The 24116-nt window shown below is 45.0% G+C and overlaps 1 protein-coding gene across 2 annotated transcripts in view; it reads left to right on the top strand.

The window, feature by feature from the left end:
- The window catches only part of METTL13 (methyltransferase 13, eEF1A N-terminus and K55), a 118357-nt gene extending 95588 nt beyond the window's left edge, over positions 1-22769 (top strand). Inside the window, exons 5-8 of one of the 2 annotated variants that reach the window (XM_085601444.1) lie at positions 7527-7694; positions 8917-9129; positions 11007-11138; positions 22391-22769. In XM_085601444.1, the coding sequence (XP_085457570.1) occupies positions 7527-7694; positions 8917-9129; positions 11007-11138; positions 22391-22665 (788 nt within the window). In that variant the 3' untranslated portion in view covers positions 22666-22769. Of the gene's footprint in view, positions 1-7526; positions 7695-8916; positions 9130-11006; positions 11139-11509; positions 11593-22390 lie in introns of those variants that run through there. The other variant, XM_085601445.1, reaches the window with a different exon arrangement.
- Positions 22770-24116: the final 1347 nt, after the last annotated feature.

Below are 24116 nucleotides of genomic sequence, written 5' to 3' on the forward strand. Positions count from 1 at the left end.
GGGTAGTCTCGGACCTTGTGCTAACACAGGCCCAGTCAGGTGTACCCAGCATCTCGGTATGAGTCCGGTATTCCACCTCCTTCCAAGCGTTGTGCTCCATGTCATTGCCCAGCAGACAATCGACTGGCACGGCAGGGCTTACGGCAACTCGAAGTGAACCTGCAACCCCCCCCCATTCAAAGGGAACCTCGGCCACTGGATAGTGACCTGTTCTGCCGTCAGCCATCGCGGCTGGGTGGAGTACATCGGGAATTACCTGCTCTGGAGACACCAGTTGGCTACGCACCATAGTCATACTGGCTCCTGTGTCTCTCAGAGCCTCCCCTCTTTGGCCGTTGATGGTGATCCACTGCCCATACTTTGCGGTATTTGCGGGCACCTGGATCTTAGGAACCATCTCCCGTTCTCCCAGGGACACTAAAGTGACACCCGCCCACTCCCTTCCCTTAGTTAAGGGCATCTCCTCCCCGAGCACTACACTAGCTACTCCGGGGGGCTTTCCTCCAGTGGGAGGGGGTGATCGTTTCTGACACTTCGGATCTCCTTTATAGTGTCCAACGCCACCGCACTCGTAGCAATGGACAACCCTTGGCTGCTGACTCTGGCCAGGATTAGGGTTTCTGGGTGGGTTAGCCTTAGAGGTGAATCCTGTTCCCTTCCCTTGGAAGTTATTTTGGGGGCCTTTGGAGAACTCCTTTTTCTTTTCCCCTCCCTCTTTCTTCTGGGGGGCGCCCTGTCCGGCCTTTTGAGTATCCCCTCCAGTCCCCCTTGTGGACACCCGGGTACTAGCCCAAATGTCCGCCTCCTCAGCAAGCTTCCGGGGGCTGGTCAGCTTGCTATCCACCAGGTGTTGCCGCAGTTCAGGGAAACATTTCTCGAGTAGGTGTTCCTTCAGTACTAGGTCAAACAGCTCCTCGTAGTTCCTTACTTCACTGCCCTGAATCCAACCTTCCAGTGCCTTCTTTGCATAGTCCAGGAAGTCCACCCAATTCTGTGTGCCCAGTTTGTGACTACCCCTGAACTTCTGTCTGTACTTTTCCGGAGTTAGTCCAAACTTCCTGATGAGCGCCAGTTTCATGGTGGGGTAGTGGGTTTGCTCCTCCTCTTCGAGGGCCAATAAAGCATCCCTACCAGCTGGAGGCATGTATTTGTACAATCCCCCTCCCCAATACTTCACTGGAACCCCATGGGCCCTCAATGAGACCTCATAGGCTGCGAGCCATTTGGCGATGTCGTCACCCGCCCCATAGCTCGCTACAATGTCCTTTGGCAGGTAGGGTTTGGATTCCCTGGTGGACTCTTGGTTTTGGCTGCCACCATTAGGAACAGTTGGTGCCCCAATTCTTAGGATCTGAAGCTCTATCTCCTTCAGTCTTATCTCATGAGCCATCCTCTCTTTCTCCGTCTCATGAGCCAACCTCTGTTCCTCCTTCTCCTTCTCCAGCTTTGCTAAATCCCATGTGAGCTGTCTTTTCTCTCTCCGATCTGCTAACTCCACGCTGGATAAGCCCCCACTAGAGGCACGGCTGCCCCCCCTAGAAAGTGTCCTGGGCCCTGCTGACAGGTTCCCCACCTCAGGTTGGTACATCTCAGCCCCCTCGGGGTCAGGCTCTCCATCCCTGTCTTCCTCCTCAGCCTTGCTTTCCCTGCGTGCCTCCCCCCAAGCCCTTAAGCTGGTTTGAAGTGCACCCTTCTTTGCTCCTGGGGGACAGTACACCCCCTCTCGCTGGCAAAACTCCCTGAGTTGGGCCACAGTGTACGTGTCTAGATTTTCAAGAACAAACTCCATCTTGCCCACTCAGGTTAGAGGACAGGTTTTGTGCAGTAACAATGCAGGGGGGTACCTTAAATAATACCTCCTCCCACCACCAGAGTAAATTTGGAAAAAACAAAAACCCACAATTAGGAAGGCCGCTGTGAGAAAACTCCCGGTGTAGGCCTATGGACTACCCACAGTTATTGTTGAGTATATGTAGGCACAGCTCTATCCCACCACTGAACACCAATTTATGTTGGAAACAGCCCACTCCCACTCCGCAGGGTGGTGGTGGACCTTCCCGACACAATGGGGTAGCTTGGCTCGAGTGGTCAGGAAACAGGCGCAGTGCTAAGCATACAATATACCCATACAGTAACCATGCGTGCATCCGTTCCAAAAACGACTCTACACCGTAAAAATTATGAAAATATGCTTTCTTTATCTTTCTTCTCTTAGTTGCTGATTGGGAAAATAAATAACAATCACAATATACAAATTCTTAAATAGAGCAGGTCAAATAAATAATTGCTGTTTGCTGAAATAAATAGGGGTGATCATAAATAACAGGGCATAAATACAAGTGCAATATATACAGACAATTAAATACTTTGAGGTAATAAATACTGTACCAATAAATACTGTACCAATAAATACTGTACACCAACAAGTCCTGTGGACCTATAAATATAGTGCAGCAATAAATAGATAAGAACTTAATAAATACAGTATCCCCAATAAGTAATTAGAAGTATACAGCCACACTCATGAATCAGATGACACTTCAATTCTTAAGGGCTGATTTGGCCCAGGCACAGCTTGTAGGGTGTGGGAGGCTTGGGGGGTTCTACTCCCTGGCTGAGGCAAAGGCTGAGGCCTAAACTGAGGTAGATCAAAGGGGGGAATTCCAATGCCCTGGCTTCCCTTCTCCACACAACCTCTCTAGGTTAGTCCCAGTTCACCCCAGGCACAGTCAGGTGGGTTTCAGCACCTCCCTAGCCCCTTAGAGTAGTCTCTCAGGTCTCCACAGGGCCTTAGGCGCCCTCTACTCCACTTACTGCCCTTTTCTGATGTTCCGACGCCGCTGGAGTCGTGTCGACGCCGTGAGGCGGTTCCGGTTCGGTCTCGGCGGCCTCGGCACAATGTCAGTTCTTTGACGACGCCGGTAGGCGGTTCCGGTCCGATGTCGGTGGCCTCGGTTCGAACTCGACCTCCGATTCGACGGCGTCGGGCAGTCTCTTCACGATGTCGACTTCGGGCGGCTCCGGTCCGATGGCGCACTCGGCTCCGATGACGTCGGCCGGTCTGGCCTCGCTGTCGACTTCCGGCGACTCCGGGGTGCGATCCTCACCCCCGACCTCCGGTGTTCCTCCTCACAGGTTCCGGGCGACTCCGGAGTGCGATCCTCACTCCCGACCTCCGGTGCTCCTCTACCTCGGTCTCCGACGACTCCGGAGGGCGGACTTCACCCTTCCGATGACGCCGCTCACTCGACCTCGGTTCACTTCCTTCTCGACCCTTGGTATTCCTCTCGACCTCCGTCGGCGCCCTCTTACGACCTCAGGCGGCTCCGGGTACGACGTCTGCTACCTCAGTCAGCGCCGCTTCTCCACCTCGGGCTCCAGGTCTTCGGCTACTCGACGCCAGACTCCAGGGAAACCAGTTCTCAGGTCAGAATCTTGCTGCTTTCTTGGTTCTAAGGCCTGTTCCTGCTGTCCAGGTCCTTAGGATGGTTTTCTTCTGTCTTCTTCCCACACAGGGCTATAGGCTGGGATCCATCAGTAGGGACCAGTATCAAGGGTGGGTTTATGGACCCCACTCCAGGCACAAGTTTCCACCCCTGCTGCTTCACTCCTTCCTCCTTCACTGTTGTGCTCCTCTCTCTTCACCAGTCAGGTGCCAACTGCCAGCTCCAACTGCCAACTGCCTCTCTTATCCTCCCAACATTCTAAACGGTTTCCAACTGTCACACAGTTCTGGAATCTCCTGGAAGGTTCTGGAAGGTGCTGGTAGGTTCCAGTGGATGCTGGTGATGTCACAGGAGGCCACCATTTTGTGCTTCAGGCCCTCAGACAGAAGTTTCAGGGGTAGCTAAAATGGCTCCCTGAATCTGTAGCAACACGAAAAAGTCTGGTGGTTCCCAAAAAGGAAAAATTCAAACAGGGTTTGAGGCAAAAGTGGGACAAAATAAATAATGATGAGGAGGGACCACCCAAAGGGCTGACAGGTCTAACACTGGTTTACTGGTTTTTGCCCTATTCACAGCAATTGTTGGAGGCCCCTTTGTGATTTGGTGGATACTGCAGTTTTGTTTTCAGAGAATCTAGGATCTTTGCCAGGCTGGTACCAGCTTGCACAGTGCTTTGTTTTGACCTAGCTTAGTAAACCGTGTAATGTGTAAGCTGTTGCCTTTCGTCACTGGAGTGGGGCCGGGAAACCAGCCAGCGCATTCATACCGGTTCACTGTCAGTTGCCTCTTGCCATGGATTTTGTATTATGAAGCTTGATAACGTTTTGCATATTACCTGTTTCCTCCAAATTGCACCTTAGCACTCTCATTTCTTCTAAATGTATGTATGTATTGAACACGTATTAATATATATTTCTCTTTGAATTGCTGCAGATACAACCTGTGCATTAAACAGCAGCAAGTGGTACATCTGAATAAGTGGTATTTGGTATTAAAGAAATGATGTGGGTAATACTGGGGGAAATGTTTGACCACAGCAATAGATGATTAATAATCAGTGGTTTGTTTTGCCCATGCCTGACGAGTCTGGGATGACTCTGCTGCTTTGTAAGGGTTAATTATGCTGGGATGGAATTGATATAGTGGGAGAAGTGTCTCTTGAGGTTCCGCTTGAGGGTTTGAAAGATGACCTACATATTCTTGGAGATTGAAGCTGGTTCACGTGGTTGGGTGCTATCATGCCAAAGAAACTGAATCTAAAAGTTTCTCAATGGTTTTAGAAGCTGAGTCCTTTGTCTCATCAACCTCTGCAGATTCTAAGCCTTACAGGTGAGAACCAGGATGTGTTGCAGGTTTAGAGCCATCCAGCCACTTCCTGGTAGACAAAGGTTCTTGGGGCCCGTGGCATGGTGGACAGGTTGTTGGTATTTGAGCTAGGGGTCCATAACCAGGGGCTGGAAACAGTAAAGGGGGGTGAAAGCAGTTACAGTAATCAGGTGTCCAAATAATTAGTGTTGGGTTATGAAGCGGATGAGGGTTAAGGCAGCCTGGGAGGGAAGGTGAGGACACACAATTTACTTCTGTGGACCCATCTAAGAGTCATCACTTATGAATATGTGATCACAGACCGGATCACTAGTTGTGGTACTTGGTCAGGAAACTGGAGTTACTGTAACCTTGGGGGCGGTGCCACAGCACAACTCAAAGATACCCCCATGGGCCTAACCTACTACGAATTAATGACTTTGAGTGAAATATATTTGCTCATGACTCACTAAATACGATATGGGTGGACTTCATACGGTCATTTAACAGATCCACAAAAAAAATATGATACGTTTGAAGATGTAGAACAAAATTGCTTACTTTTTTGTTTTTGTCTCAACCAAACACATAGTACTTTTTTTTCAAAGAAGAGCAAACGTAGTTTGATTTATTGCACTTGAGCATATAAAATTTAAGGCAACATTTATGAAGTGTTTAAAAGGGCTGCTAGGCTCTTGTGTTTTGTAAAGATTTCATGAATGAGCACTAACACTGCACGGTTGTGTGCTATAAGTGCATATTTAGTAACTAAATGTGTATAAAGTTTCATTTGCCCATATTGCAAATTTGTATTCAAATATGCTTCTTTCTAAAATAAGTCTGTTCACCCCATTATGAACAAATATTCAATTTCTGGCAGTATTTGGAGAACTGGTGCTCCCAGGCGTGTGTTGTTGATCAAGTCTTGATTCTGGCGTTTCACACTGAGCCCAAGAAGTATATTAAGTGGAGAATACCATTTTGCCATTCCAGAAAAAGCGAATTTCCACCTGTTGTTCGCATTCACAGGAACTGAAGGTGCTTAACTAAGCATGACCAGCCTTCTCCTGTTTACATAAATATTTAACATGTTCTGTCATTTTGGATGGGTCATGATTACAAGTGATGGCGTAAATTACAGTACACTCTGTGTGCATGGATCAGATCGCCAAGATGTATGGTTAACACTGTTGCACCCCTGTAATTTTCCCACTGATAATCTGGCCATAGTGTGTATTTTTTCATCCATACTGGAGAGCGGGAGTTGAATGCAACTGAGGTGCCCAGGTGCAAACAAATGTTTATTAAGGTTTCGTTTTATATTATGTTGATTGTCAAATGTTTAGGGAACCTCCACAACATTCATTGGGTCCGGACCCAAACCTAATCTGCAAGGGGGGTGGGGAGGAAGAACGAGCTTGGCTCATTGGGCAAAACTCAACTATAATCACAATAAATTACTTTTCTGGCAGGATCATTTTCTGAAATCAGTTTTGATCCGTAACACAAAAAAAAGTTTACAACATGCTCTCAATGTTAATGTAAAAAGAACATGCAAAATGTGTTGAAGTGTATATATAAAAGCAAGTAAATTCTAGAATATGAGGTTTGAATAAACTAAAAATGGGTATTTGACATCATTTTATTGAAGCTTTTGCTCCACCTAGAACATGCACTTGTGATGGTACAGTGATATTGTGGGCAGGTGGTGTTCTTACAGCCCTGTGGGTGGGCATGTCTCTATGAATCGAGCTATAAGGTAAACAGTGGTTCCGTTGGGTGAAAGAATTCCTTTACGCATTGAGCATATTCACACGTTATTTAGATAATATGCAATGTTATGCTGTAAACAACACACCAAACAGTTTGTATGTAATTCCAATTCTTTATATATAAATTACGTCATTCATATATATATATGCATCTATATCTTATGAGAGGCCGTCAGCCAACAGTGTAATGATAAATAGTGACACAGTGAAAAAATAAGTGCTCAGTGACAATGTGCGTGATATGTGCAATAGTTTTGAAATTTAGAAACATTTGAACATGGCCAGCAGGATTGAATATTTATAGTAAAGCCGCGTGATGGAGAAATTCCTTTTAACGCAGGTTCTATGTACTGGTCCAAATATAAGTCGATGTTTCAACCCTTGTGCTGCACTAATGTAAGGTCAGTATGGGTCTTCATCAGGACATAAGGCAAGCAGTGACGGCCTTATTGTGATTAGAATTCACATGTTATCAGGGCCCTTCGGAGTGTTAGCCCTCCGGCGAGATTTTCTGGAAGGGCTTCAATTGGATAATTACGTTGCAGGGGGCCTCAGTGGTATATCAGATGAACCACAAGTCAGGTATCAATCGATGCTCGTCAATTATATCTCTTTAGGTATGCAATGCCGTCTCTATTCTTGGTGCTTCTCAATAAATCATGCGGGCGGCAGGCAAAGATTTCTCTGCTCGTCAAACCGATGTTAACTCACTAGGACGGCAGGCAAAGAGTCCGGGCTCGTCTGTGGCATACAGCAGCAGTGAATGAATCGAGCAGCCGAGCCTGGCCTGACAATTCTATGGGTTGGGTAAAGGTTGATAGGGATGTAATACCTTTTCCCATTTTATTTCTTCACATTCTCAAGAAATGTGTTTCATCGTAGGGCACCAGGCGCATGGATTTGGGATGATTCATCAGTGCGCTATACTTTGTTCTCTGCCCTATGTTGTGTGCTGTTCAACTGCCCTTAAATAACAATATCTTTATTTCTCCAATGAGCGCAGCTCAAAAGAAGAAGAAGAAAGACCGGCGAAAAGCCACAGAGGGAACAGCTCCTGGTGACACCACGGCTCCTAAGATCGGGGCTATAGACAAGAGCCACCTCTGCTGTGAGCATCACAAGGCCATGCTGGCAGGGCTGGTGATTTTTAAGAACCCAGAGCAGCTACCAGGTAAGAGGGCAGGAACCCAGGGGGGGAAGGACCATCCACATGCACATTCTTTCATCCTCTACTTGTCATATGACACGTACAGTCACACTGAGCTATGCTTGAGTATTACGATAAACTGTCCAGATTAGAACATGTCGGGAAGCAGTTTTGCCAAAAGACTAAACTTTGAAAGAGCTCTTAAAGATTAATCGTCTCTATTGTTGTGAGGACCCCACAGCCCATGCTATAGAAAGATACTCCCTTATACGAGAAAACTACTGATTTGGCCCCCTCATCCATCAGTCTACAGGTCATATTAACGACAACATACCTAGTTCCTTTTCTTTCCAGTGCCATTTTAGGGCTGAGTGTTAACAATCCACTGTGTAGTATTATTTTCCCGAACGGTGTGGTGCACTGAAATTTATAGCACATCACTGTCCACCAGAGAATTTATGCCACATTAATCGTAGGAAACAACTGCTCCACCCTCTGTTTCTTGTAGGGTACCACATCACTCACTGTAAATAGTCACTTTAACATAGTCGAAGGTCAAACTGTAATATTCCGAGAGAGATTTTGTGTAACCTCTTGCCCACAGTGGAGACACCACAGTGCTCTGGTAGGATACTTAGCCAATTTCTCGCTTGCAGGAGACACTCTCTTGCTTGCAGAGGGCACGGATCTTACCCCTTGTTAGCTGGGGCACCACATTACTGCAGGACACAGAGTGCAACGGTTACCTGCAGAGTTTTATAGAGTTCTGCCCCAACCCCCCCCCCCCCCCCCTTCTCCACTACATGACATGCTATGTTGCTCATAAAGGGCCATCTGCCGCTCAGCACCTCTGAGGAGACCCACATTGCTCATGGAAGTAGCCCTTGCACTTCTCATCCATAAGGTGACACTGGAACCCCTGGAGGAGAAAACACTTCCCACGCACCTCTGTTCAGAGAAGACAACCCCACAATCATGCGCTCTGGAATTGCTGAATTGGGGTGCACCAAGAAGCTTACCTACACAGTCTATTCACTGAAAGATGCACACGTGCCTCTGCCTTAAGCTTTGATTTTGTGTACAGCGAGGAGGTAATGCCAAATTCAGTAAAGATTGATATGAAGAAACATGGGGAGCAGGGAAAAGGGATAAGAAAAGGAAGTTGTAAATAAATCTTAGAGACTTTATAAATGTTTGTTTAAACAATGTATCTAGCCATGTGTCTTGATGCTTGTTGTTCCTTCAGGCAGCAAGTTTACAGCGCTCGTGATAGGTCTTGGTGGAGGGAGCCTGCCTCTTTTCATCCACGACTACTTCACGCAGTCCCGGGTAGACGTGGTGGAAATCGACCCCTCCATGCTGGACGTGGCCTGCAGGTGGTTTGGTTTTTGCCAGGGTGACCGGATGAAGGTGCACATTGCGGATGGTCTAGAGTACCTCAACAGCTTGGCAACGAAAGGTAAGGACTGGCTGCCAGGTTAATGGAACCAATACGGTGGTCTAACAGTCTTGGAGCGGGTTATTGTAAAGAGGACATGTTCCAGATTCATGAAAATATCAGAATGGGTAGTTTGAGTTATGTTCAACTTGGAGACAAACTTGTTCACAAATGGGATTATTCCTAATCTAAAGAGCTAGACAAACATTTTAGGGATAACTGTGGCATTTGAGGTGCAGCCCGAGCTTCAAGAGTGTTCTTTCAAATCAATACAAATATTTTCTTATACATGGTTATTGCAACATATTCTGATTGAATCTCTTTGTGACCAACCTAAGTAAGAATGCAGAATTGTATTGAGATTCTCACCCATTTCTTTGACTTGTAGTACCAGATTTGACTGATGGGTGCGAAAGTCTCTGGCTCAAGTTCCCACTTTAGAGAGTTTGTTACAACAGACGAGGGTATCTTCCACTGCATTACAGTAGTGGTTAACGGGACCACCCACCAGCAAACATTAATGCGCCATTGCAAAATTGGGTTGCGGTATGCAGGGATGCCTGCCAAAAGGAATCTCTGGCTGCTGAAACCCTGGTCTGTCTTCTGTAGCAAGCAGCCCCACATCCCTGACTCTCTAGCCAATTGGTATTACAGAGCTGAAGCTGTGAAGGCATACACTACTTATATTTTGACTAACTTTTTACAGTTTGCCTGAGTCCATGCTTGAGATATCTGGCCAGTTCATGTTTTTTCTTACCATTGTGGCACTTGTAGCCCGGATGTATATAAAAATAAACAGTACTGCAATTATAATAATGCAAAGAAAAAACTGGTTTAGATGAACTACTCATGTCGAGAGAAAATACGCGAGATCTGTCTTTGAGTGTCTTAATGCGGGTTGTGTGCACAAGTGGTACCTGCTCTCACAAAGAGCCATATGTACATGTGGGTCTCTCTGGTGACCCCATGGGAAGGGCCAAAGAAGCCCTTCCTGTATGTGGGAAAGGTTATCACACTGCTCCAGTGGAGAGATTACTGTCTGAGGCCCTCGTGGAGCACAGGTGGAAACTCTAAACTCTGCCTTATTTGGCCCACTCACCCCAGGGGAAATACATTACTTTGTCTTAACATCATCTTTTCCTGACCATGCTTTTCCACCTGGGGGAAGAAAATTACCATGTGCTCAGTCTCTAGATTCCTAGCAAAGAAAGCCTCCTGGGTTCTAAATTTATGCCAAATCAGAGCGTGCAATTCTCATTTCATGTTCCTTTGCCATGTCCCTCCCATAGCTCTATAAAAATTCTTCTCACAATAAGAACGAAATTGCATTGGCTGGGAAATATCAACAGTTACGATGTTTTAAAGAAGCTGCTTTTTCAAATACAAGTAATGCTGGTTGTACGCATGGATATATAGTCTGCCTCTATCGAGATTGTTTTAGGTAGCCTGCTGTATTTTCTTGTCCGTTTTCTACCTTGTGTTCATTGTTAGTTTTCCCTTTGGATATTTTCTCCGTCTAGTCACATGTGAGTTTGTTATAGAAATAAAAATATATATATATATATTGCATACATGATGCATTGACCTAAATAAATTATTTACATATTGAAACACACCACATATAGTGAAACGAACGTTACCGGGTAAGATGTTGGTGCAGTGGTTGTTGAGGTCCGGTACCAGAACATTGCAGTTTCCATGTGTCTGTCTTTTTCATGGAAGCAGTAAGATATGAAGTTGAAAGGCACTGGTAAGGAAACAGCAGATGACTGAAACTTGCAATGGCAAACAAAGAAAATTGCTAGAAGAGAGAGAAATCCTAAAACCTGCATCCTTTTGCTTGAATGTCTTCAGATCCCTATGAAGATGCGACTACTGATCTGGTTTTGTATCCCCAGGTGACTGTTGTTATGATGTTATTATGTTCGATGTGGACAGCAAGGACCCAAGCCTTGGGATCAGCTGCCCCCCACCTGCCTTTGTGGAGGAAGCCTTCCTGCGGAGAGTATGCCAAGTCCTGGCTCCTGAAGGTATGTAATCAGTCAGTAGATGTAGAGTGCTACTTGTCATTTGTGAGGGTGTCCAGGCACTGGCAGGATCCAGATGAAAAGCCACCCAAATAGCAAGGTCTTCAGGGACTTTTGGAACTCTGGCAAAGATGGGGAGGTCCATAGGTGAAAGGGTAGCTTGTTCTATGGCTCTGATGCTAGGTTGGTTGAAGGAGTGGACCCTGCATCTGGTAGGTCGGATGTGGGAGGGTGAGGGTTAGAGAAAGATACACAGATCAGAGATGTCTGGTGGGCTGATGGAAGTTCTGGTAGTGGTTCAAGTAGGCAGGTTCACAGTTGTGTAGGGCCTTGTCCATGGGTCTGGAGCGTTAACTGGCATCTTTTCTGTACAGGGAGCCGGTGGAGTTCCCAGAGATAGGAGGTGATGTGGGTTCGTCTAGGGAGATCCAGGATGAGTCTGGCTGTGACGTTCTGTATGGTCTGTAGTTGTCGGAGGAGGTAAGCTACGATCCCTGCATAGAGGGTGTTGCCATTGTTCAGTCATCTAGAGATGAGCGCCTGGGTGATGGTGTGTCTTGAGCTTTGGGGTAGCCCCATCTAGGAGGAACTATTGGTGAAAAAACGTGTGTCCCGCCTCACTTTGTTTACCTATCTCCTAAACACTGGTTTCATGCCAGTGATCCTTTCTTAATCTGATTACACATAACCTCCGTTTTTTTGTAAAGCGCACTCTCGCCACCAAAAGCAATTGACACTGATAAAATGGACTGAGGCAGCTCTCCAACTTAAAGCACTTAGTCTAGAAAAGGGAGTTAGGGCAGTGAATGGACGCACCCCCTCTGACCTTTAGGAACACATACTTATGACAACGGTTTAAGGAGTAGCCGTATCGACTACATCTTTATCAATATAGGAAACTGGTCCTCTTTAGTGGACATGGAGGTCTGTGCAAGCAATGAAAGTGATCATAACCCACTTCTGCTAAAACTCAAGGCAACCGGTTATGTAACATCTTCCCCACGGTTGGTGTAATCGAGACAGCCAAGGTTTTCCTAAGTACTGACAAGAGGAGGTTAAGGTGGTCACGGGTTGTGAATAAAATCTCCCTCGGAAAAATGCAAGAAGAGGTGTCAAGTACACTAGACAGATTACAAAAATGTAATACCTGTAGGTCCCGCACTCAAGATATTCAACACCAAGGTCATGGCCTCTACACTCTATGGTGCGGAGCTCTGGGGGTTCGAAAATCTGCACCCACTAGCCCTAGCCCAAAATAGATTTGTGAGAGGCCTAACCGGCCTTCCTCAAAGTACTCCACTCATTCCCTTATACTTTGATTTGGGGTGTAACCCCCTGGCTGAGGTTGCAACATTTAGGCCGTTGGCATATTGGAGAAGAATATGGTCCACCCCGGAGCTAGCTCATTATGCCCTAGCCCTTAAAGACATCAGCTACGCCGACACGTCCCATAAGATCAGCTGGTTGCAGCGGGTGAAAAGCTCTCTGGTGAATATGGGCATGAGGCATTTATGGGAAGACCCGATGAATAATAAGTTTCCTTCTAAAAAAGCCTATAAGGAAGCATATTGGGCTATGACTAGAACAGGGAACTTGTGCTCCCCCAAAGTATCATCATTGACTAGCATCTTTCTGGAACACAAGTTGGAACCCGTTTTTGAAGATTTTTGGAACTACATAACAAAGCCCATTGATAGGAAATTATTCTTTCAGTTCAGATAGGTACATTACCTATAAAAGCTTTCACTAATACCTGGCTCCACTCCCAAAATAGTAAATGTTCATCCTGCCCGATAGAGGACAAACCAATTCCCCATATTTTGTTTGTCAGTCCTGCATATAGTTCTCCACGAAGCAAATGGCTCAAAACGATTTGTGTCAACATGGGTACCAGATCGAGTGCTACTGCACTGCGAATATTAAAAACGAGCACACAGGAGGTAATCGTGATCGCCCTAGCAAAGTTTTTAGGATGGGTGTGGAGAATCCGGCGTAAGATTGATAGCAAGTAGACTGCGACAGTGATCATTTAATGCACAGTCTTCTACTTAGCATTTTTCCGCATGGTACTGTATTTTATAATCATTCTTTAGCTAGTACAAGGATATATGGGTCCTGTTATTTTAACTGAATTGTTATTAAATTGTATTAATTCTTTAAAAAAAGTATTGATAGATAGAGAGCATGCACAGCTCATTTTATAGATAGATAAACCTGCTTGTATTGTGTTTTAAACATGGTTTACTATTTATGTCATATATAGATTGTGAAGTATCGGAGCCCTTGTTTTATTATGGTGATTTAATTATTTATTGTCTTTTATGATCAAATTGTACGAAATAAAGACTTGATAGATTGAATTGATAACATGGTGCTAATTCGATCAGTCATGGAAAAATAGAAAGGTTAAGTAGAGCCACAAGAATGTATCTGAACCTATGATTGCCTGGTGAAACAAAGGACCTAGCACAGGATGCATTAGTCCTCTGAACTACAAGACACATTGTCACACAAGCAACATGTTGGAAGCTTTAAGTAGTAAGTTGGGGACTTCATCATTTAGTTTATGCCCTTTTCGCCCCTTACTCAGTCAGCAGTGATTACAACTTTTCAAGGTATTACCTTATGGTCACGCTGCAGAAACACATCTGTGCCCAAACAAAGCAAGGGTGTAAGAGGGCCAAACAAAAGAAGTAAATGATTTGCTACAGTAAGCAACATACAACTGGGATACTATGTCCGACATTTCATTGTTTTGTTGAGTATGGTAAGAGAAGTGGATAATGTGCAATTGATGATGTTGTTCTTTAGCTCTGAGATTGCTTTACAGATCAGGAATTTGAATCTTAAAACAGTGGCTCCGTTGCCATTTTTATGAAGGTTAATTGACCCTATAAAAGTGCTATGGATTCATCTTTCCGTAAAGATGCCTCAGGTTGGGCATCTCCATACAGCAGACAATACAGCACACCCTGCGGCGATGGTGCAAAGAGTGCTTGGACCTGCTAATAGCATCAGGCATCTTTATTTGCAGCCTATCTCCCAAAATGTGCGCATAGATTTTTAGCCATTCACTTGTATGTTGCAGCTTATTATATGTCGACCAAGATGGCACATTATTCGTGTAGATTTATTCTGGGGAATATATTTTCCCAGCTCATTAAGATATTTTTTGCACCATATAGAAATCCACATTCTGAAGAATTAGGATCATCTCATTGACATCATCTTCTGTCCCTCTACGTACTCACTCATTCATTAACTCTTCATACATTTGGTAACTCATTACCTTTCATCATTTTATTCGTTCATTTATCCAAGCTTTTACCCATTCTCCGTTTCAACCTCTTAGTCAACATAATACCTACACAAACGTGCTAATGAAGGAGCACTTTCACATACAATATAACCATAGTGGTTGGTTATGCCCAGATTATTATATTAAACTATATGCAATGTTTAATGTTTCTAATTTAAAATGTTAAATGCAAATATATGTCCACCACACTTAGGTGGCAGAATGTATTTTTTTTTTGTAACCTGTACTTGAAAATATAAAAATATTAACTATCGCACCAGGTTGACGAGCCAACAAATTAACAGGGAGAGCAGAGCAGAGTCAAAGGTCGGCTCTAAAAGCCCATTCACAAGCTGAGCCCTGAAAATATTTGGTATATAAATAATGCAACAAACATCATGTTGGACTATGGCAAGGTGTCTTCAAAATTCCCCAAAACATATTTTTTTTAACACACAAAAGCGTTTCTCCTTACTACATCAGATTGTGTATCTGCAGTGAGAAGTATTTATCAAAAGTAAACCGCTCCTGCCCAAGCCATGATGACAATGATTGAACTAAGAGGCAAGTCAGTTGTCATGTGTACCCTATATGCGGCCTAGATTTGTATACACAAAGTAACATTATAATTTATTAAATCGAACAGAAGAGGTTTTTATACCGTTTCATTCTGAACATGCATATGATTTCTGAGAATATGCGATGTTACAACGCTTACTACACATCGCATGCCATTACAACACGGTTGTTACATCGACCGCGTTGCTACATCGCATACCATTACAACGCAAGTCGTTACAACGACTTGCTGTAAGGGGCGCTGAATGTTGGAATAGTATAATTTACTATTCCAACTCCTGTCTGTGCAACATTAAGGAAGGTGTTGGATTTTAAATCCAACACCTTCTGCCCCCTACAGCAAGTCGTTGTAGCGACTTGCGTTGTAATGGTTTGCGATGTAACAATGCAGTCGTGGTAACCACCGCATTGTAATGGAATGCGTTGTATCGCATTAGTTGTAAACGATGTCTCCCGATTTCTGATGATGAACAAAAAGCATGCTCGGTTTAAAGGTATTTGCCTAGGTTCACACAATTTGGTCAAGAAGAAAAGCCAGAATTGATCTCTGATTTTCCAGTTTCACAGTGGGCAATTCAGCCACTAGATCAGGAGCGTAACTCAGGCCCCCGCATCCCCTGCGATCCCCCTCCTCAGCCCAGTACTCAGGCCTTACAGTGGGGGCCCCTCCGTGTACCGTGCAGGGGGGGCCCTCAGCTTTCGTTACGCCACTGCACTAGATGGGTATCTCTTTCTGATATCAAACTTTACTGCTTTATCCTTAGTTTGTGGAAGAGGCGAATAACAAATGGGCAAAATCCACATTTTATTTTTAGCAGTAGCACATAGTGCAAAACTTTTACACGGAAATACAAGTGCTTCACAACACAGACTACTTTACACTTTTTTTTTTACTGAAACAGAGATTTGCCGGACTTGCAGCATGGAGTGCCCAGGTCAGAGTTCAAACCTGATTCCCCATGTTACATGATCAGCATTTGTAGTCACTAAGCCACAGGGCCTCCTGTGAAAGCTTGGCTCGTTTTGGGCTCCAAGTTCCAAGTGGACCTCGAGCTGTGTCTGAGCCAAGCATCAGGCTTGAGCCTGACTCCAGCTTTCAGTGGATCGCCAGACTGTAGTTTCCTAGGTCAGACGTATTGGCTTTGCCAATGATTGTTTCTTTTTGACACTTGCTAAGAGACTGTTATGTTAGATCAGCAAAATAAAAGGTTGTTCGCTAGGTTCTCACGCCATCTGAGATGTTGAGCCACCCCTAAAAGCATTCTTTTTTTAAGTCGGCTGGGATAGCAACAACATTAACATACAATAGCCTCACCTGCCTTCCCTTACTCTGCTGTCTCCACCTGGCTTGACTAATAGAATGGTGTTTAGTAGAGACTCAATACCTAATGACTGCAATTAATTAACAAAATAAAAATGTGTTGGAGCCTCCATAGAGTTTGCTTCTTCGGTTACCGCACCTCAGGGAGACGCGTGTGATGTACAGCAAGGCTTCAGACAGACCTTCATCTGCCATTGTAGGCTCTTCACCTTCCATTCCTTTCTAAAATCTGAAGAGGATATTGTCCTCTAGATCAGCCCCACTTCAGTACCTGAGGTGGGGGATTAATACCCCTTGTCCCCCAGCACCCGGTACCTACCCCATGAATAAATGGGAGGTGGGTTGTTTTGAACTCTCCCTTTGTTTGATATCGTCTTGTGTTTAAGTTTGGCTTGACAGCGCAGCTGTCGTCGGACCGTATATGAGCATCAGAAGTGCTACTTAGAGAGGGCTTTAGGCTGGCCCACATGTGGTCTAGTTATGTGCTTCGAAAAGAAAACAAGAGTGCTTGCATTGCATTTTTTCCTGTAGTGAAAGTGTCTGGTCCATTCTGCCTGGCTGCATTGGATATAGTGGCAAAGCAGTGATCATGGCTTGATCTGTTTGTCTGGTCACATGTGCACATACATCTGAAAATGAGTGAGCTTCATTGCCAGGATTAGTTGGCCAGTCCTTCAGTTTTCCACTTTCTCCTTTCATATGTTCCCCTTTTATTTGGATTGATGACTTTGATTTTTATTTATTTATTTTCTTAAAATTTTAAAGAATACTAGAGCTCCTTATAAAGAGCTAATGGCCGACTCAATTAATCTGCAGTGCCCTTCCTGCGCGACCACTGCTTCTAAACCATGCGATCATCATGGAGTAGTATTGTCTCTAGGGCATCATTGTTAAATTATCCCAAGATGGCCAACACCTTGTTTCTGAACATGACAGCCATGCTTGAATCTTGTTAGAATTATACACTTGTTAGAGTACCATTACAAGATGACCACCTGCTGATGTGTTTAATTGTAGTTGTTCTGCAAGAATATGCCTGCCATGTTTCCTTTTTTCTACTTTTATTATTTTCATTAATCTCCCATAGGTTGCATTTGTGTGTGGGTGTTTTATTTATTTGTGAGCTGGTGAACACGAGGAGGAGTCAGTGGGTGGATAAATGGATGCATGAAGGCAAGGATAAGTGACAATGTTTGTTTGTATGGTGACATATTGAGTGCATACACCCATCATCTGAACGCCAGACCTATCATCTTTATCAATGCTTATTTGTTTTTATTTCAAATAAAGGTCGGCTGAGTAGGGAGCCTTTATTATGGGCCTTTGGTTACTTTGCACAGAAAGAAAGGCAGGACTATAATGAAGGCGTCATTACCACCTGACCTTCTTTTGACAGGAAGAAAAGGAGGACATTATTAAAGGGAATCGGAACCCTTCATTCATTTCTGTGAACCCAAAAGTATTACTCTGTCCTGGATGCACTTATGAGAAGCTACCAGGAAGAAAAGGTGGAAAGTGGAAACAAAGAGCACACAAAGTAGGGAGAGTGGAATAGGGAGAATACGGTGAGTGATGGGGACCTGGAGCACAAAGGGGAACAAGTAGCACACAGGGAAACGAAAAAAGGGAGGAACAGAGTGCCATACAGAGGAGGGGACCAAAATGAGGAGACCGAGAGAGCAATAGTTGTACATTAGTCCGTCAAACAGTGCAATGCACGTGCACAAGTGAAGACAGTAGGAAACAATTAAACAGCCAATACCATTAGCTGAGAGATGAATAATCCAATGGACTGAGACAAAATGTGATTAGCAAAGTCTCAAACCAACCCAAAAAAACAAGAAGCATATTAATGGTGATGAATAACTGTTCAGTTCAGCTCTGTAGAACCCAACTTAGTGGAACGGTACATGAACTGTTTGAAATTTGGAAGGTAGAGTCACATAAAGGTTTAGCTGGTGCCTAGTTCAGTCAATGGTCAAAGTAATGTTCCTGTGGATCCCTACGATTAAAAAACACACTAATATTAGGATGTACATCATTGAGAACACATTTTCCCAGCATCCTGGGGATTCTAAAGATACCCAGGGTTTACGAATTCCCCTAGAGAGAACAGAGAAAATTGCCAAAATACAGCTACATTTCGAGTTTTGGGGAAAAAATAGGGAAAAAATGCTCTGGATTTAAAAAAAAAATGGCATCAATGAACGGTTTGATAAGCTAAAGTAATCATCTTCCCAGCTTTCAGGACCATGCAAAGCAGAATCAATTTTTTTTTCTTCTTCAACCACTGTTTTGGCATTTCTCAAAGAGGTAGCCCATTTTTCCTATTTTTTGTGTTTTCAACCTACTTTCCAGTTTGTGGTGTAATGAAACCTATGGGTGATCCAGAAAAGCATCATATTTCTGAAAAGTAGACAAAATTCTAAATTCAGCAAGAGGTCATATGTGTAGATCCTTCAAGGTTTTCCCAAAGAAGCTGTTGAAATAAAGAAATATTGAAAAAGAGTTGAAAAAACAGCCATTTGTGACAATGTTTTCATCTGTAACGTTTTGTCATGTTGGCTAATTTACAAAAGCAATGTACCATTACATTTTCCCTTTTGGGTTGGGAGTGGGGGGATATGGAGGGTTTGTAGGTTCTACAAAAACTGCAGGTACCTAGAGCCAGCAACCGAGTTGCACCTTAGAATGGTTTTTCATTGTGCAGTGAGTATAGACCAATTCATATGGTGAAATATGTATAGTGAAAAATAGGTATCAAGGTAACCTATGTACTTCTGAAATGGCCACAAGATATGTAGTTTAGTAACACTGGTTATTTTTACATCTCTGAATTTGTGGGTACCTATGCGAGCATATGATTTAGAGGGTATTTTTCAAAATGTCTTTATTCTTACACTATGGCTTATGTTTGAAAGGCATAAATGCAACGAAATGCAGTTGGAAATAATAAATATCCTACTTTTCCTATGCTCCCACATGTCTTCTGATAAGAAGGGAACCTCACTTGTGCACATAGGACTTGTGCCTGCACCAGGGAACGGCCCAGAACACAACATAGATACATCACATTTTTCCACTCGGAACTGACTGTTTTTTTTACAAAGTGGTTAGTTGTGGATTTTGGGCCTTTGCTCAGCCATCACCTAGGGAAACCTAGCAAACCTGTACATTTTTTTAAACTAGACCTAGGAAAATCCAGGGTGGGTTGACACGTGTGGCTCTCACAAGGTTGTTTTACCCAGAATCTCTTGCAAACCTCCAACTTCGACTAAAAATACCTATTTTTAAGTTCTGGAATCTGCAAGGACACACAAATATCCTTCCACCCAGCCTTTCCCCCAAGTCTTCGGATACAAATGGTAACTCACTTGTGTGAGTAGGCCTAGTGCCTGCTACAGGAAAGGCCCCAAAATGCAATTTGGTGACATCAACATTTCCGGTCACAAATATGATATGATTTGGCAATGTGGATAGTGTTTTTTTTTTTTGGCCGGGGATCAACGGCCACCCATAGAAACCTACCAAACCCAGATATTTATGAAAACTAGATGCCCAGGGCAGGGGAGTCCAGGGTGGAATGCCTCTCCTGGATCCCACACATTTTTCTTACCCACAATGCCCTGCGAACCTCAAATTTTGCCTCTAATTGCACATTTTCTGTGTATTTCTGTGACGTAAACATCCAGGATGAGCAGGAATCCATTAAATTCCTACCATGTAGCGTCCCCCCCACTAGACCTGATAAAAATGTTACCTCACTTGCGTGGCTGGGCCTAGTGCATGCGACTGGCAAGCATCAAACCAAGGTCAATGGGAGCAACTCCCATTGACCTTGGCTTGATTTGTGCCTATTTTCCTGCCCCCCACCCCCCAAGGTAAGGTTGAAGGTAACGAACACCAGTATGCCCCCAGGGGTCAGAAAGCCATTTAGTTCAAGGGGTAGTGGGGAGCATTAGCCCATTGCCAGGTGGGCACCTCCCCCTCGATATATAATGTCTGGTAGTCTAGTGGGCCTTCTCCCCACTGACGGGGACAGATTGGAAGAAACACCTGCAATCTGCCCCCAACGGGGGAGGGGGCAGAAAGACTGCTGGGTGTAATTTGGGAGGAGCGGGGGTTGGCTCCTATGCCTGGGTGGGGCTGCCCATTTTTCCCGTATAAAAACCCCTGGTGGGCTTTCTTCACCCTGTATGCAGATTTGAGGTAGCAACCTCCAATCTGACGATCCCACCTCCCCGGGGTGGCAGAATTACTTTTGGGCCTAGAGGGAGCACTAGTTTATTGCGGGGGGGGGGGGTCACCCCCAATTGGAGAAAAAAAATCGCCTTCCTGGTGGTTTATTGGACTTTCTGTCTCCCTCTGGGGCAAGATTTGAGGAAACCGAGTCCAATCTTCCCCTGATGGGCTGCAAAAAGACTGTTGGTTTTTTTTGGGGGGGGGGGCTGATGCCTGGATGGGCTGCCCCCGTCTATTTACTCCCCTGTGGGCTTTTGGGGGGGCAGATTAGAGGTAGCAACCCCCATTATGCCTCTGGAGGTCGGAAAGTCATTTGGGCCTGGGGTAGGGGAGAGCAGTAGCCCATTGCAGGGGGGGGCAAATATGATCTCTGGTGGTCTAGTAGGCTTTCTGTCCACCCCCAGAGGCAGGTTGGAAGCAACCCCTCCAATCTGCCCCCGACAGGGGGCAGAAAGATTGCTGGGGGTTATTTGGGAGGGGTGGGGGCTAGGCCGAATGCCTGGGTGGATGGCCATTTATTCCCCTATATAAAACTTCTGGTGTCTAGTGGGAATTCTGCCCCCGGGTGCAGATTGGATTTAGCATCCTCCAGTCTGCCCCCCGGGGAAAGTGGACGGGGGCAGAAACACTTTTGGACCAGGAGAGAGCACTAGTCCATTGCAAGCCCCCTTCAACCCCCCCCCCCAAAAAAAAAATCAACCCCATGGTGGTCTAACGGGGTTTTTGTTCCCCTCCAGGGGCAGATTGGAGGAAAACATCTCCAATCTGCCCCTGATGGGGTGCTGAAAGACTGCTGGTTTTTTTTAGGGGGGGGGGATCGTGGTTAGGCCTGATGCTTGGAAGGGCTGCCACCCCCCCATATACTCCCCTATAAAAATCCCTGGTGTCTACAGGGCTTTCTGACACCCCCCCCACCCACGGGGGCAGATAAGATGTAGCAACCGCCATATACCCCGTGGGGGGGGGGGCAGAAAGACTTTTGGGCCTGGGGGGTGAGGGGGAACATCAGGCCATTGCAAGGACACCGTTCCCCCCCCCCCCCCTTAAAAAATAGAACCTAGGGTCTAGTGGGTGCAACCCTGCTCTGAAATTGCCCTTCTGCAGCAATCCCCAAGCAGCGATCCACTCTGGAGTGGTACCATTGGAAATGGGAGAGAGATTCTCCCCTTTGCAATGACACCTCCCCGTCCAAATCGGTGCTGGGGGGAGCTGAGATATGCACCCGAGCACCGATGTAAGTGAAAGTAAATGAACCAATCGGCTCATTTTATTTTCACTTTCTGTGTAATGACATCGGCTCGCCATGCACACCGATAGTCTGTTTCACAAAAAAAAAAACTACTTTTTGTGCTGGGGATGCTCTTCATACGCTCTGTAAGCTTAAATTAGTGAAAGGAATCCCTCTGGTATTTGCACCAGAGAGATTTTCTGCCTCGAGTGCGTGGTGGAGATGGCCTCAGCACACAAGCACTGGTGAATAGGGTGGCCTGGAGCCGTCCTCGGCACCAAGCCAGTATAAGATGCAACATGTTAGGGTTGTGGTAAAAAAAAGTAGCACCACTTAAGAATATGCTGCCTTTGTCCAGAAAGATTAAGAGGACAATTCCAAAATTGTTTAACCCTGAAGGGCTTTCCACACAAGGAGAATAAATATTTATGCATCCGTTATCCCATTTTCTGGAATTATTAATAAGTGTTTGGTTATGCAGATCGTCTAAACAAGACTTTGTGAATACTGTGATTAGATAATAGACTATTATTAACTGTTCTCAATCTCTCTGCCGTGTCCCTTTTCTTCTCTCTCCACTGATGCAGGCATCTTCATCCTGAACCTGGTGTGCCGTGACACCCAACTGAAGCAGCAGGTTGTGAATGTCCTTCGTGAGGTTTTTCCCCTGATCTACACTCGGCGGATTGAGGAGGAGGTGAATGAGATCCTGTTTTGTAGGCGGCAGGGGGAACAAAGACTAACTGCTGCTGAACTGCAGGCGAAAGCTGCAGCTTTGGAGAGGCAGCTTAAGAGGCCTGGCGTGACATGGGACAGCACATATGTCCTGGCGGACATGTTAAAAAATGTGAAAATTGTGTGAGGATCTTTGGGGACCTGCGGACACTTGGATGAGTGCTACTTAGCCTTTCATTCTTTCGAACTCAATAAAATGAGTAACAAATGACATTGATTGATTACCATTGAATGTAGCCTTTTAGGAAGATCAGTTTAGCTGTTATTTTTTTAAGAGGGAGATCTTAAGGTATAGGGGCTGGCATGAGGGTCAGATGAGGAGCTCATGGTTCGGAAGTGCAGGGCAGGAGTCTGACTTGCTGGGTCCTGTTGGAGAAAAAAAAGACTAGCCATCTCAGGGCAGGTCCTTCTACTGCGGAGTTGTGTAGTCTTGTGATGAGGGTGCTGTAGGAAAAAAAAGACTAGCCATCTCAGGGCAGGTCCTTCTACTCCGGAGTTGTGTAGTCTTGTGATGAGGGTGCTGTGGGAGACCGTATTGAAGGCCGCTGAGAGGTCGAGTTGTATGAGCACTGCAGTTTCCCCTTTGTCCAAGATGGTCTGGATGTCATCAGTTGCTGTGATGAGGGCAGTTTCTGTACTGTGGTTGCTGTAGAATCCAGACACGAGATGTCTAGTCGGTGGTGTTCAAGACGATTGCAGAGTTGTTTGTTGATAGCTTTCAACGTGGACGGACCCACTAATGAATCCACATACCAGGATGACTCCGTGTTATACACTGTAATATATCGAGAAACCAATAGGTTTGTAAGAATAACTCTCTCCCACCCCCTCCGGGATCCACAACAGCTACTTAATTCACGTAGCTGGTGTAAGACATCTCTCGACTTCTTGCCATTTGCGATATGTAGTGTGCATTTATCACGCATGTATAAATTACATATGCACGCGTACCAAGGCTAAACTGTTTCTCGACCAGTAATTCTAGGTCTTTACCGCTTGATGGTATTACATCATTCAGAGTTATGATAGTAATAGACAGCAATCTATGACTTAAGCTTCAACCACAAGTCATCGGTTGAAGCCAGCACTTGCCTAACAGTTCACTGAGACATGTATGCCTGCACTAATCACTATGCACGAATTTGCATACATCATGTGTATGTCCCATGTGTAAATGACTGTTTTTAATGAATCCTGAGTCTGACTCCCTGATTGCACTGAATATATATAGTAGCAAGCACATCGCCATAAACCGGACAAGGTAACTACCAAGCAACAGTCACAATGATGTTTCTATAAATGTTTTGTATGTCCTTTATGTTATGCTTTGTCTTCCAGATTTTAACCAGATGGTGGGGTCCGTAAGTGCGGCTACAAAACTGCATGCACAGCACACCTTAGTGAGTGTGCCGAAAAATTCACGTGTCAGCATTCTCCTTTGACACACCATATTTGACTTCTCTATGGTCCTGAAGAAAGACTCATTATTTCAGTTGAGGCTGAAACATGTCGACCAGCTAATGGGGATAACGAAGACCAATTTTCATCTTCACAATATCCCAGCTCTGTTTTTAACAT

Source organism: Triturus cristatus, chromosome 4_2, assembly GCF_964204655.1.
Source record: "Triturus cristatus chromosome 4_2, aTriCri1.1, whole genome shotgun sequence".
Lineage (NCBI taxonomy): Eukaryota > Metazoa > Chordata > Amphibia > Caudata > Salamandridae > Triturus > Triturus cristatus.